Here is a 13,391-nt window from a genome sequence, read left to right on the forward strand (position 1 = left end):
CTGGGTTAGTCTGGAATGGGGCCCCCAGCCCGGCTGGCTGCTTTTCGCCCGTCCACACAACCGGCAGCCCGGATGGCGTCATCAGTCACGTGGGGTGGTGCTGCCAGCTGCACCGGGGCGCGGTACATCTGGGCACGAGCCGTCCGTCAGTTACTAGGGCTGTTCAAAAACCAAAAACCCTTCCGTCATTCTACGTCACACTCCTTTTCTCTTCTCTTCCCTGACTCTTTGGGGTGTCCTGCAAGCCACCGTTTATCTGTACGTGTGTCCATTATATCATCGAGATCGACTACTCTCCTCGCCACCAAACCCATCTACGCGGCTATTCCGATGTCTGCCGCGGTCGCTCCCAGCGTGTCGACTATCTCGAGAACGATTGCGCCCATGGACTCGAAGAAGGACGTCAAGGAAGGTACGTAACTCGGCAGTCACGACCGCCATCACCGCCCTCGTATTATGATCGTTGTTGTGGTCCCGTTTGGTGGCTTCATTCTTGCCCTGCATTCATTATTATACACTTCCCTCTCTCGTTTCGGCTTGGTAATACGCCACCCTGGTGTTCCACATGCCCACTCCCTCCCTTTCTGCCGTCGGGATGACGCAGAGGGGTGAAGTCATCGACTAAGCACCTCCCCCCATTCCTCAAACCTACACACCTCTTCCTGCACGATGAAAGCGCCCAACACTCGTTCTCATCAGCATCGTCCTGGTATCGTTGTCGCGTGTGCAATGTAATCTGGTCGCGTGGATGTGCTGACTGTGGGCTCCCCCCAACAACAGAATCGTCGGCCTCAATTTCGGAGTCCAAGGACCAGAAACCGGACGGAGACACGCAAACATCGCTGGGACCACCCCCCGACCGGCCGCGACAAGTGCGACCGACACGCCCGATTACTTCAATTCCGTGCACAACCCGTTCTCCCTGGAGCCCAACCCGTTCGAGCAGTCGTTTAGCGGAGACGGCTCCGGCGAGACTCCTGGAAAATCGCTCCTGCCGCCGGTCGCCTCGCTCACGTCGCCGGCGCTGCCTGGATCCAGTTCGGCTGGTGGTTACAACTGGACCAACTCGCTGCGCTCGGGGCCCTTGAGCCCGGCCATGCTGCCGGGCCCCACAGGATCTAGTGACTACTTTGACAGCATCAATCGAGGCTTCCCGACCCCGAACGAATCGTCCCTCCGCACTGGTCTAACCCCCGGCGGCGGTGGTTCTATGTTCCCGGCCCCCAGCCCCAACTCTCAAGCTCTCCTGCAACAACTCCAAAGCGGCGGCGCGACTCCCTCGACGATCGAGTTCCACCGCACTGCACTTGCCGCCAAGAAGAATAGTACGAATGGTCCGACGTCTGGCCAGACCGAACAAGAACAACCACCGAACACGACGATGGATGTGAAAGGCTCTCAGAACGCCACCGCCGACTCCTTTACCCACCACGATGCGGCGGATGCGGCCAACGGCTTGTTTATGCTGGCAAAGGGTGGCCAGCAGATGAATCAGCCCGCCATGAACGAACAGACTCGCGCCGCGACGCGGCGCATCTCGCACAATACGAACGGCAACAGCGGCCGTGAGATGAGCGGCGAATCGGACCAGGTGGAGCCCGCGAAGCCTGCCCCCAAGGGCAAGGGCAAGAAGAACGCACCCAAGGGCGCCGCCGCAAACAATCGGCGCAAGGCGGAAGAGCCCGCGTCGAAAGGCCCTAATAAGAAGGCCAAGATGGCCGAATCGCCATCGGATGACATGTCGGATGAAGATGACGAGGATATGAAGATGGATGGTCCGATGGACACGAAGAAGATGACCGATGAAGAGAAGAGGCGCAACTTTTTGGAGCGCAATCGGTACGTTTACTCCCCATCTGTCTGTCTACTACTAGGTACTGACTGGTCGTGTAGTGTCGCGGCGCTGAAGTGTCGTCAGCGGAAGAAGCAGTGGCTGGCCAATCTCCAGGCCAAGGTCGAGCTCTTTACTACGGAGAATGATGCGCTCACCGCAACGGTGACCCAGCTCCGCGAGGAGATTGTCAACCTCAAAACCCTGCTGCTGGCGCATAAGGACTGCCCGGTCTCCCAGGCCCAGGGTCTTGGCCCGCTCATGATGAATGGCATGTCGACTGGATATGATCATCATCATGCCTACAACATGCCCAACAACATGGGCATGCAGCATGGTGGACCGATCCCAGCCCAGGGCATGCGCCGTTAAAATAAACACACACGATCGAGTGGGCAAGCACAAGTCGGCCTGCTCGTTCTGACTCCCACCATCTGGCTTTGTCCCTAGCTGGACCTTTGCTGAGACTCGGCGGTCACCCTTTTCTTCTTTTTCTTCTCTCGGCCCCCGCTGCTGCCGACACACTTTAGCATGGGCAGGTGTTCATGATCTACACGACTCAAAAATTGGAAGGTTCGGAACAGGATGAATTTTCTTTAGGTCTTTGGAGGCCAAATTAGGCGTACGAGAATTTGGTTCTCAGGTTGCTCTGGCTTTTGTGTTTTGCTTCCTCTTGTTTCCCCAGTTATCCTTATCCCCCCCAGTTTTGTACCTTTCCCCTGGTGGCCCCTGTTCTCTAATCCCTCTATCTCCTGCCTTCTTCGGAGGGTCTCTCTTTCCTTTCCCTGTTTAATACTTGAGGGCTCACTGGTGCATGCCTTCCTTTCTCGATGGGTTGCTTGTCTCGATATATGATTCCTGATCGGCGTATGGGTGGTTTCGTGCTTTGCGTGTCTGATTAGTTTCTTTACCCCGATGCTTGAGCAATTGAACTTGGTTGCGAAAAAGGTGTTCTGTAAAACACTAGTGGTTGTTTACATGTAAGATGTAGATAAGTGGGTGGTGGTGATAAGAGATCGGGTCAAACAGCCCAAACACGGCAAACACGACTGTTTGTTGGGAGTGTCACGAATCTCCAGCAATAAGAGAGACGCGACTGATTCTCCATCACGGCGTCTCGTTCCCTCAGCCTGCAGTCTGAAGTCAAGTTCGGCCTGAACGAGTGCCCAACCCCCGTCCCCAACCCGCACCTCTCCTGTCCGCGCTCATCAACAATTCACCGACCAACGAAGCCCCCACGAAAACGAAGAGAAAACCGACGTGACACCACCAACCAACTGCGAATCGCCAATCTATTTGGCGGCGGGCAGACCATGTCCACAGCGACCCGGCAGCCCGCTCGCCCTCGGCGCATCGACGACGCGCTCTCCCAACTCGTCGACTCTCTAACCCCCGCGCTCCCCCTCTCCGCTGTCCAAGACGACGACTACTCCGACCCCGAAGAAGCCCTCACCGCCGCCGAGGAACACCGGCACCAGACCCATCTCGACCGCGCCTGGCATGTGCTCGATGCCCACTACTCAGCTGACCAGCCCTCCTCGCCTGCGGGAATCGGTGGTGGCCGCCGCGGCAGCCTCGCGGGCACAGGCACAGCTGAGAATATCAACAACGCGCCCGATCTCATCAAGCGCAAATTGCGGCGCGAGAATGCGAGCCCCGATAAGGCGGTGCGCTTCTCGAATCTCTATTCCCGTCTCCTGACGCAGCCCGTGCTCTCGCAGAAATGGGGGATTTTGTATTTGCTCTACCGCCTGTCGGGCTCGGATGACCCTGCTACTGCTGCTGCGGAGGGTGAGGAGAGGAGTCGCAGTCCCTTGATGGATGATGTAAATTTACATAACATGTTGGGGCGGAACACAGCGATCCCGAGACGAGGCGCTGGACTGGATTCTGAGGATGATGAGGGCCCAGCTATCAGTTCATCTGCTTCTCAGCAGCGCGGACCAAGACTGGAGCACAATGGAGCCGGTCAACATACGCGCCCCTCTATGGATAGAGTCCGGGGTGCTAGTAATGTCGACTCGGGGGTGAATGACCATTCCGGAGATGAGTATGGGATGCACACTCCAAGGCAGTCAACAATGCACACCCAACAGCCGGAATCTATGGAGTATGGACTTCTGCGAGACCTGCCCTTCAACTTGCAAGGTCTGTCTTCGTCGAACTTGCAATTCCAGTCATCATCTATCCTGAAACTCCCGCCCAACCTGCCTACTCCGGTCATCTCGCTACTCAACTCACTGGCCGAGCCATGTCTGCTTTACAAGGGATTGTCCGAATTTGTGGAAAGCACAGACAGTGGACTTGTGAAACAGAGTTTACGAGCAGCCATTGCCAATGAACTACGGTCATATCTGGGCTTGATAGCCACGCTCGAGGCGGAAATCCGACAGGCGCTGGCCGCAATCGGAGATGCAAATGAACCTAAAGGGGTCCGGAAGGGCGGCGTTACTTTGAAGCGCTGCCTGGTGTGGACGAGGGACGCTACGATGGCGCTTCGGCTGATGAGTTTGATTGTGGAAGAGGCTCGGAGTAAGTGATGCCTTTACGATCAAAAAGCTTTTCAAATCACGCTGACAAGCACTGCAGATAAAAAGGGTGGCCAGTTGATCTCACTGATACACAGCTTCTCCTCGTCTCATGGAGACCCCTTTGTGGGCGCTTTCGCCGAAAAGCTTCTTGCTCATATTACGCGTCCGTTCTACGATATGCTACGCCTGTGGATCTACGATGGCGAACTTTCAGACCCCTATACGGAATTCTTTGTCGCCGAGCCGGAGCTTAGACCCAGCACTGATCCGCGGCGACTTGCCACGAGCGTCTGGGAAGACAAGTATAAGCTCGATGATGATATGGTTCCTTCGATCATCACACAAGACTTTGCAAAGAAAGTGTTTTTGATTGGCAAATCATTGAATTTCATTCGGTATGGCTGCGGCGACTCCGGGTGGGTTGAGGCATATTCCAAGGAGGCCTCGAAGGAGCTACGATATGGCGATACGGCGAGTCTGGAAACTTCCATCGACGAGGCGTATAAGACGACCATGGCGCGGCTGATCTACCTCATGAACGACAAGTTCAAGCTCTTTGATCACTTGCGCGCACTCAAAAGATACCTCTTGCTTGGCCAGGGAGATTTCATTGCTCTGTTGATGGAGTCGCTGGCTTCCAACTTGGACAGACCTGCAAACTCGCAGTACCGACACACTCTCACTGCGCAGTTGGAACATGCCATCCGTGCGTCGAATGCGCAGTACGACTCACCAGACGTGCTCCGCAGGTTGGATGCACGGATGCTCGAGCTCAGTCACGGCGAGATCGGATGGGACTGTTTCACGTTGGAGTACAAGATTGACGCTCCCGTGGATGTCGTCATAACGCCCTGGGGATCGACCCAGTATCTCAAGGTGTTCAACTTCCTCTGGCGCGTCAAGCGGGTCGAATTCGCGCTCAACAGCACTTGGAAGCGATGTATGACGGGCGCCCGGGGCGTTCTGGCGAGCGTGGATGACAAACTTGGCCCAGACTGGAAGCGCGCGCGCTGCGTGATTGCAGAGATGATCCACTTCATCTGCCAGCTGCAGTACTACATCCTCTTCGAAGTGATCGAATCCAGCTGGGACGCGCTACAAGCCGCGGTATCGAAACCAGGCTGCACGCTCGATGATCTGGTCGACGCGCACACCAAGTACCTCAATTCCATCACGCACAAGGGCCTACTCGGCTCGGCCTCATCTTCGTCCTCACGCTACGGCGTGTCAACCTCCTCCTCCGCGAAACAACCCGAAGAAAGCTTCCTCAGCCAGCTCCATCAGATCCTCAAGATCATGCTTGCCTACAAAGACGCCGTCGACGGCCTCTACTCCTTCTCCGTGGCCGAATTCACCCGCCGCCAGGAACTCAGCGCCAAAATCGAGACTCGCACCGCCCAGGGTCGCTGGGGCGTCACCGATCGGGACATGCTCCCTCCCCGCCGCGCCAATAGCCGAGGCGGAACAACGTCCATGGCATCTACCCCCGATGTCCGACCCGCGAGCGCCGCCGGCCTAGACGGCTTGGACACGCCCTTCTCGCTTTCGACACAGGACCTCGCCGCCGACGACAACATGCTTGTGTCTCTGCGTACGCGGCTCCGCGACCTGTCAGCGGACTTCAAGTCGCGCCTGAACATCCTGCTTGGCGACCTAGCGTATCAGCCCGATGTGGACATGCGGTTCCTAGGTGTGGTCATGAACTTCAATGATGTATATGAACCTGTGCGGCGGCGGCGCACGGCTAGCTCGAAGGATAAAGATAAAGAGAGGGAAAAGGAGAAAGAAAAGGCAAAGCGTAGGGCTGCAACGTCTAGTTCGGGAGTGGAGGGGACGGCGCAGAAGGATCCACGACGGGAGAGGAGAGATACGGGAAATAAGGAGAATCACGGTGCTGCGGTATAGCCTTACTTACTTAGACAGGGTGAATAGTCTAATGCGACTGACGAGTCCATGACATTGATTTTTACATACAGCGTCGTCGTTGTATGCTCGTAGTCTCATGCAGACTGTCGTAGTTCGTTCTCCGCCCCGTGGGCCCGGCAGAAAAAAAAGTCCACGCCGCCTAAGAATCAAGAATCAAGAATCGACACTCTCCTCCAATTCACTCGCGGGGAGCAACGATCTCTATCTCCGAGGCGGCGCACATATTTTACCTAGTGGAGGACTATTTGCCCTTGTTTCGCTTTCACTTTTCCACCTCGCCACTCCCTCCACCGAGCTACAATCCCCCCAAGCAGCCATGGCGAAAGACAGCTCTAAAAGCTCGACGACACCACCGTCCAAAAAAATCGATCGGAAGGCTAAACACGCTAAGGAATCGGAGAATGCACAAGCTGCAGACGCGCAGGATGACGCATCCATGGTAGAGAAGGAAGGTGGGGAGGACATCACCGAGAAGAAGAAGAAAAAGAAGCGCAAGTCCAGCGATCGCGCAGTCGCCGAGGATGGAGATGGGGGAAAGGAGAAGAAAAAGGTGGAGAAGAAGAAGAAGCGGCGGCATGCTGGGGATGAGGAGGACAGTGGTGCCGATGTGTCCAAAGAGGAGAAGAAGCCGAAGAAAAAGAAGAAGAGGGTTTCCTTTGGACCTGGGACTAAGGCAAACGATGGTAGTGACGCCGAGGACGCGACAATGAGCACGGCGACCAACGGCGACGAGGCAGATGCAGATGCAGAAGACAACAACGACGCAGCAATCGAGGAAATGAAGAAACGCAAGCGCGAGAAGAAGAAAGAAAAGAAAAAGAAGAATGATGGATCTTCTCCAACGACGACGACGACGACAACATCGCACCTCCATGAGACTCCCATCCTTTCCTACCTGAGCCGCTACCATGCAGACCGCGCGTCATGGAAATTCCAAAAAAATCGCGAAACACACCTCTTCAAACACCTATACTCGCTTGAACATGTCCCTGTTCAGTACAATGCTGCACTGCTGGTCTATCTACAGGGGCTGAAAGGTCTATCGGCGAAGGCGCGGCTCAGCTATGGCGCGGAGGAGGTCATCGTTGCTGATATGGATACTGAGAAGAAGAAAGATGGCGAGGGTCATGGAGAAGAAGAAGGTAGCGAGGGTGGAGAATACCAGCAAGCTGTGGAGGCCTTCCGGACTTGTCTGTCTGAGGGCAAGGACGATGTCAATGCTGAGGAAGTTGGCGAGAAACTGGGGGCCGATGGACAGGCCCGTCTGAAGAAGAGACAGCGAGCAGAGCTAGTCTTTTTCGCGGTTGCGGGTAAATTGTTCAGTGGGGAGCAGTCGAAGCCGGTGTCTGATAAGCAGACCAAGGCGCCTGGGGCGAACAAGAAGAAGCGGAAGAACAGGACGGCCATTGTTGAGATCTCGAGCAGCAGTGAGAGTGAGGAGGATAGTGAGGAGGATAGTACTAGCTCGAGTGGCTCCTCGTCTTCCTAGTATGCTGGCTGTATATAGTGTTTTCTTTTTTGTCTGTAGATATCTATACCAATGCATAGAACTGGTGTCTGGTGGTTCCAATATGAGTGTAATAATCGCTCTAATCATTTGCTAAGATGTTGTATCGGGCAAATTGACATTTTGTGATGTGGGCTGAACGAGGGCGAGCAGGAAGCCAGCCATGCGGTGTATTGGGTTCTTGTTGAGTTGCTCTGGAGATTCCAGGATGTTTATGTCGTCCAACGGTGAAGCGTCATTGTTTCTTCTTGTTACTTCTTCTTCTATCATATCGCAGAATGCTACGGCAGCCACCAACCATGGCGTTGTCTCTGAGAGAACCCGAGATGGTACTATTTGTAATTTGACTCGTATGAACGCCTGAAGTGGGAATATGAGCAACTGGAGCGGGGATATAGGCAATCTGGTCGGGAATTTAGGCAATGGGGCGGGGATATAGGCAACTGAAGCGGGGTTGACGAACCAATGCTACCGAGAGAAGAGCCCCGCCGTGGATCACAGACAAAAAGCTTGGCCCAACACAACGCGGGGGGGGGGGGGGAGGGGGTAGATTGCTCTGCTTACAATGCCCGGTTATTCTAAACCGCTGCTCCGCCTCATAGCCTGGACCATGGCTATTCTATCGCGGGAGGTCGTGAGATTCAACGGAATTACATAACTAGGACTAGAAACAGACCGACGCGTCATGATTGTTAGTCGTAAGGAAGTCGAGACTTTCGGATCACTCGGTATTCGGATAACAGAAGCCGACGATCTATGGTGAACCACGGTTGTTAATGCAGGCTGCAGAATAGTTACTAGTCACACGCATGGCTAAGGATGAGGTCATCGATCATCGGACGGTAGCTTATATAGCCTTGCAGTTGTGCCCGTCCGATGGAGTTTCGATTTCATTTTTGAGAACAACCACTTCCTATCTACAACTTCATCTGCTATTGGTCGTAACATCTGACCTTCCCATCCATCATGCCTAACACCAAAACCGTTCATGTCCCCCACCTCGGTGGTATCGAGGCCGCTTACCAGATGCCTCAACCTTACGATCCAAAAAAGCCAACTTTGGTTCTCGTCAATTCGTTCACCACGTCGTCAGAGCTATACCGCAAGCAATACGCAGACAAGGAGCTGACTGACACAATGAATCTGCTCGCCATCGAGCTTCTTGGTCATGGCCAGACACGCACTAAGCGCGAAAATTGGACGTATTGGGATACGGCTGAGATGAATCTGCAAGTCCTTGATGCCCTGAACATCAAGAAGGCTTTTGTACTCGGCACAAGTCAAGGTGGCTGGATCACAGTGCGGATGGCGTTGATGCGGCCGGACAAGGTAGATAAAACCCTAACAACCTTTTGAAGCAATTCTAGAAGACCATTATGCTGACACGGGTATTGAGATCTCTGGCATCATCCCCTTGGGCACGTCCCTGGATTTTGAAAGCGACAGAACCCGCAGCCTTAATTGCTGGGACGCACCTACCCTGTTAACTCCCTCTATTGAGAAGTGGACTTCTGAACAGCCCACGCCTCAGTTTGAGCCTGACCAAGAATACCGCGATTTCTTGATCGACATCGGCTTCGGTAAAGATGACTGTCCTGCTGATGTTCGCGATTTCTGGCGCAAGACCATCCGCGAAAATTACTTGGGCGACGACGGCCGGCGTCGCATTCGTATGGCAGCTATAAACTTGAGGGATCGGGATGGCCTGCACCCGAGACTTTTTGATGTGCGATGCCCTGTGTTGTGGTTGCATGTAAGTTGTTGCATCTGATTTTCCCATTCACCGGAGTTTCGTTCTTGTCTCCGAGTATAGGAAGACGTATGTATTTGTCACTAACTTGCCATTCGTGCAGGGAACCAAAGATGTAGTCTACTCTGCTTCCAACGCCGAGCAAGAGATCAAGCTATTTGTGAACTCTCCTGATGCGCGTCTTGTGACTGTCAAAGATGGTGCTCATTTCTTGAGTGGTTCACACCCCAAGGAAGTGGATCAGGCGCTGATTGAGTTTGTGAAAAAGTACAGCGCGTGAGGTTTGATTATTACGCGTGTCTCTGTTAATTTTCGACCAATGATATCGCTATGCCTGATTTTTGGTTTAAGTCTTGTCACCTTCCCACTGCCAAAATTTCCACCTTGAGCTACCTACTCGTTGTAGTCGACATACATCGAGCGGACGAGCAATAAGCGTGATGAAATACCGGTGTTGATGGGTAAGCCTGATAATGGCACAGTAAATATATGATTTTCAATGTTATCGATTGTTCTAAATGAAGAAATTATGTATCACCAGGTCGGCAGAGGCCCCAACTAGTGTAGGTGTAGAGCGGCTTTTCAACCTCCAGATTTTATAGTGCTCACGTGTACATCAAGATATGAGGTTCAGGAGGAGCAGCGTGCGATGCTCAAGGAAATATTTCAAATGAAGAGATCCAGGTAGCAAATGAAGGAAAGGCAACACCAAAGGATACTTTTGATCCAATAGCGATGACGAAGAGGATGATCCAGATTCACTCTCTGTTCAAAATCAATCTGCTCTGGAGGTGCTAAGTCAACATGCATTGGGCCAACGTCGAAAAAGTGTTGCGTCTGAGTTAGATGAGGACCAATCTCAAGAGCTAGAAGATGAGAATGCTGAGATTCCTTATTGTATTATAGATTCAGGATTCGTTTGAGGGCCGTCGCAAAAAACAAATGAGTCCAGAGTAAGACCTAGTATTGAATGTCCAGAATATATAGAAACCCGCCTGGATACGTTGTGCCTCAGTGAAATAACGCACTGATTAGGCACGTTGCGCATGGGTTTTTAGTGATACGTGTCCGTGCAGTTAAATGGCAAACTATATATCTTGAAGATGTTGGAAGAGTATGGAACTGGTCTCGATTTATTTCACCCATAATTCACCCATTCATTTCAGGCTAGGTTCTCTTTGAATTCAAAGACACAAATACTCCGCTAAATACAGACTTGAATTCGTCAATGTACGTGCGAAGTTGGTGACCAGTATAGCACCTAACTACCCCAAAGCGGCAAGCGGTCAGCGCAGAGCTCCAGCTTCCGTCCAGGCACCTCCGGGCGCGCGTCAGACCTTCCTGTCATCCACCGGCGCCCAGTTCTATCTCTCTCTCCCTCCTCTGACCCTCTCAATTCTGTAATTCAACCACCCTCACCCGTTCATCATGTCTGGTAAGCTTCTGCATTTCCCCAACCCCCCCCTGTGTGGCATCCCCCATGACTTCATCACCGACTGACCTCGTCCTCGCCAAACAGGAAGCGCAGGCTACGACAGACATATTACCATCTTCTCCGACCAGGGTCGATTGTACCAAGTTGGTATGTTATCCCACCTCGCTCCTCGAGACCATTTCCCAATCCCTCCACGATGTGCCGCCACAATGACCACTGACCGATCCACCTGCACTCTAGAATATGCATTCAAGGCCATCACATCGGCCAACATCACCTCAATCGGCGTGAGAGGGAAAGACTGTGCTGTGGTGCTGTCGCAGAAGAAAGTTGCTGTAAGTCTGGAAGCTGATGCAGCCGGCAAAGTGTTCTGATCGTTCGATTTTCGCACTTTCTCCAGGACAAACTGATCGACCCGTCCTCCGTTTCACATGTCTTCAAGATCTCGCCCTCCGTGGGCAGTGTCATGACCGGCTCCATAGCAGATGCTCGTGCATCTGTTGACCGTGCTCGTGGAGAAGCTGCTGAATTCCGGTACAAGTTCGGCTACGAGATGCCGTGCGATGTTCTTGCAAAGCGCCTGGCCAATATCAACCAGGTGTACACACAACGAGTCAGCTCCTTCTCTCTTTAAAATCCTTGAGGGTGTGCATCATTGACATATGTCCAGGCTTACATGCGACCACTCGGCGTGGCCACGACCCTGATCTCGGTTGATGACGAGCAGGGCCCGCAGCTCTACAAATGCGATCCAGCTGGTTACTACGTCGGGTACAAGGCGACGGCATCGGGCCCCAAGCAACAGGAGGCATTGAATTACCTGGAGAAGAAACTGAAGAACAAAGACCATGCACCGGGCAGCTGGGAGGAGGTTGTGGAGCTGGGCATCACGGCCATGAGCAACGTACTCAGCGTCGACTTCAAGAAGCACGAACTGGAGATTGGCATCGTTGGCGGGCCGCGCGCGGATGGTGCAGAGGGCACCACCACAGATTTCCGGGCCCTGACAGAGGAGGAGATCGATGAGCGGCTGCAGGCCATAGCGGAGAAGGACTAAACGGGCCGTCTGCAGGGGCTAGAGACCAGGAGGGGGGTGGGCTCGAAAAGAAGCAGGACGAAGCTGTGAATGACATGGTTCTATTTTATTTTCGTGTTTGATCTCCTGCGAGTCAGCCAAGTCCGATTGTTGACGCGCAGTGTATTCTTTGCTGAAGGACTCGAATCGTAATTGTAACTACCCGGTCTCCGGCTTAATACCACCTCAACACGCACTGCCATCCTAGCCGACCTCCGTCCTGTGGCCACGGCTGGCTGCGCAAGCGGGCATGTCAATATCGAGGGTCGGACCGTGGAAGCGAGGGATTGATCACACATCTCACCATCCGGCGCCGACAGCAAGGGCGAGACACCCAGCAGCTCGCATATCTTCTTCAGCTGTTCTACGCGGACGCCACCTGTGGCTTTCAGTAGTGGCTGGGCCCCATTTTGTGGGACTGGGAGCTGAGAAACCCCAAGTCGATGAGGGATCCGATCTCGCGCCGATTCCTGGTTTCGGTGTTTTTTTTTCTTTTTCGATTTGATCATCCTTCTCGGCAATAACAGGGGGTCCCACGAGACGAACTGAACTTGACGTATCCCCCTGGTCTGTCCCGGCAGTTTGCCCCCCCGGCACCCAATCACCGCGCCCAGACACTCCTCGCTTTTGACTGGAATGGAGAAGCAATCGGCCGTACAGGAACCTAATCTCGATTCGCGTGGCACTAACTAACCTAACGAGACCTTCTCCACCGGCCCTAGTTAGTTCGCGCCCCAAAGGGGACTGACTGGCTGGTCCAGCTTCTGATTGATTTTTCCCTGCGGCCGTTGCTCCCCACATCTGCTGAAACTAAGCACGACTCGGCCCCTTTCTCTCTCCCTGCGAACGAACAAGGATGTTCCTGGCCTGGTTTGCCGTTGACGGTTTTCTCGGGAGGCTAATCGGGTGTTCCCCGAATCCACTCACGCACTTGCCCAGCTGGCGTGTGCTCGAGAGATTCTTTCCATGACACTGGATCTTCACCGTCTATTGGCGCAGCCGACCATGCCCGCCGATGATCCTCCTACCGTTGCTGCTCCGCTGTCACGGGCTGATAGTCCTAATAATTGATTAAATCTTTTTTTTTTTTTTTTCGATCCCCTGTCTCTTTCCTTGCTGGGGCCAAGACCCTGTTTCGAGATCGCTTGCTGTGATGTATGTATGGGGTAAACCCCAATAGATACATTTTTCGGTTTTTCTTTCTTACTGGTTTTTTTTCCTTTCTTTTTCTATAAAGGGTCTTTATTCTTCGCCTCCCTGGGACCGTTGGGCGGCCTGACAATTCGACCATATCGAAATTTCCATTCCGTTTGGCCCATTGTTACAACGTTTGCCT

The 13,391-nt window shown here is 53.5% G+C and overlaps 6 protein-coding genes across 6 annotated transcripts; 5 read left to right on the forward strand and 1 right to left on the reverse strand.

The window, feature by feature from the left end:
• Positions 1-330: 330 nt before the first annotated feature.
• atfA (bZIP transcription factor atfA) lies at positions 331-2,203 on the forward strand (the record flags this gene model as incomplete). Its single annotated transcript, XM_056983084.1, has 2 exons — positions 331-412; positions 810-2,203. 2 exons carry the CDS (start codon positions 331-333, stop codon positions 2,201-2,203), a joined length of 1,476 nt encoding a protein of 491 aa, XP_056828578.1.
• A 941-nt stretch (positions 2,204-3,144) lies between these two features.
• N7510_011160 (tubulin gamma complex associated family protein) lies at positions 3,145-6,267 on the forward strand (the record flags this gene model as incomplete). Its single annotated transcript, XM_056983085.1, has 2 exons — positions 3,145-4,363; positions 4,421-6,267. The coding sequence occupies 2 exons, from the start codon at positions 3,145-3,147 to the stop codon at positions 6,265-6,267; spliced, it is 3,066 nt and encodes a 1,021-aa protein (XP_056828579.1).
• Positions 6,268-6,604: 337 nt separating this feature from the next.
• On the forward strand, positions 6,605-7,777 carry N7510_011161 (WKF domain-containing protein; the record flags this gene model as incomplete). Its single annotated transcript, XM_056983086.1, has 1 exon — positions 6,605-7,777. One exon carries the CDS (start codon positions 6,605-6,607, stop codon positions 7,775-7,777), a length of 1,173 nt encoding a protein of 390 aa, XP_056828580.1.
• Positions 7,778-8,761: 984 nt separating this feature from the next.
• N7510_011162 (alpha/beta fold hydrolase) lies at positions 8,762-9,825 on the forward strand (the record flags this gene model as incomplete). The annotated part of the gene is made up of 3 exons (XM_056983087.1): positions 8,762-9,124; positions 9,192-9,548; positions 9,649-9,825. 3 exons carry the CDS (start codon positions 8,762-8,764, stop codon positions 9,823-9,825), a joined length of 897 nt encoding a protein of 298 aa, XP_056828581.1.
• Positions 9,826-11,189: 1,364 nt separating this feature from the next.
• Positions 11,190-12,037, forward strand: prs2 (proteasome core particle subunit alpha 1; the record flags this gene model as incomplete). The annotated part of the gene is made up of 3 exons (XM_056983088.1): positions 11,190-11,315; positions 11,381-11,593; positions 11,651-12,037. 3 exons carry the CDS (start codon positions 11,190-11,192, stop codon positions 12,035-12,037), a joined length of 726 nt encoding a protein of 241 aa, XP_056828582.1.
• A 318-nt stretch (positions 12,038-12,355) lies between these two features.
• On the reverse strand, positions 12,356-12,856 carry N7510_011164 (uncharacterized protein; the record flags this gene model as incomplete). Its single annotated transcript, XM_056983089.1, has 1 exon — positions 12,356-12,856. One exon carries the CDS (start codon positions 12,854-12,856, stop codon positions 12,356-12,358), a length of 501 nt encoding a protein of 166 aa, XP_056828583.1.
• Between the last annotated feature and the right edge of the window lie 535 nt (positions 12,857-13,391).

The sequence above is a fragment of the Penicillium lagena genome (genome assembly GCF_028827675.1).
Source record: "Penicillium lagena strain IBT 129212 chromosome Unknown utg000008l_segment0_segment0, whole genome shotgun sequence".
Taxonomy (NCBI): Eukaryota; Fungi; Ascomycota; class Eurotiomycetes; order Eurotiales; family Aspergillaceae; genus Penicillium; species Penicillium lagena.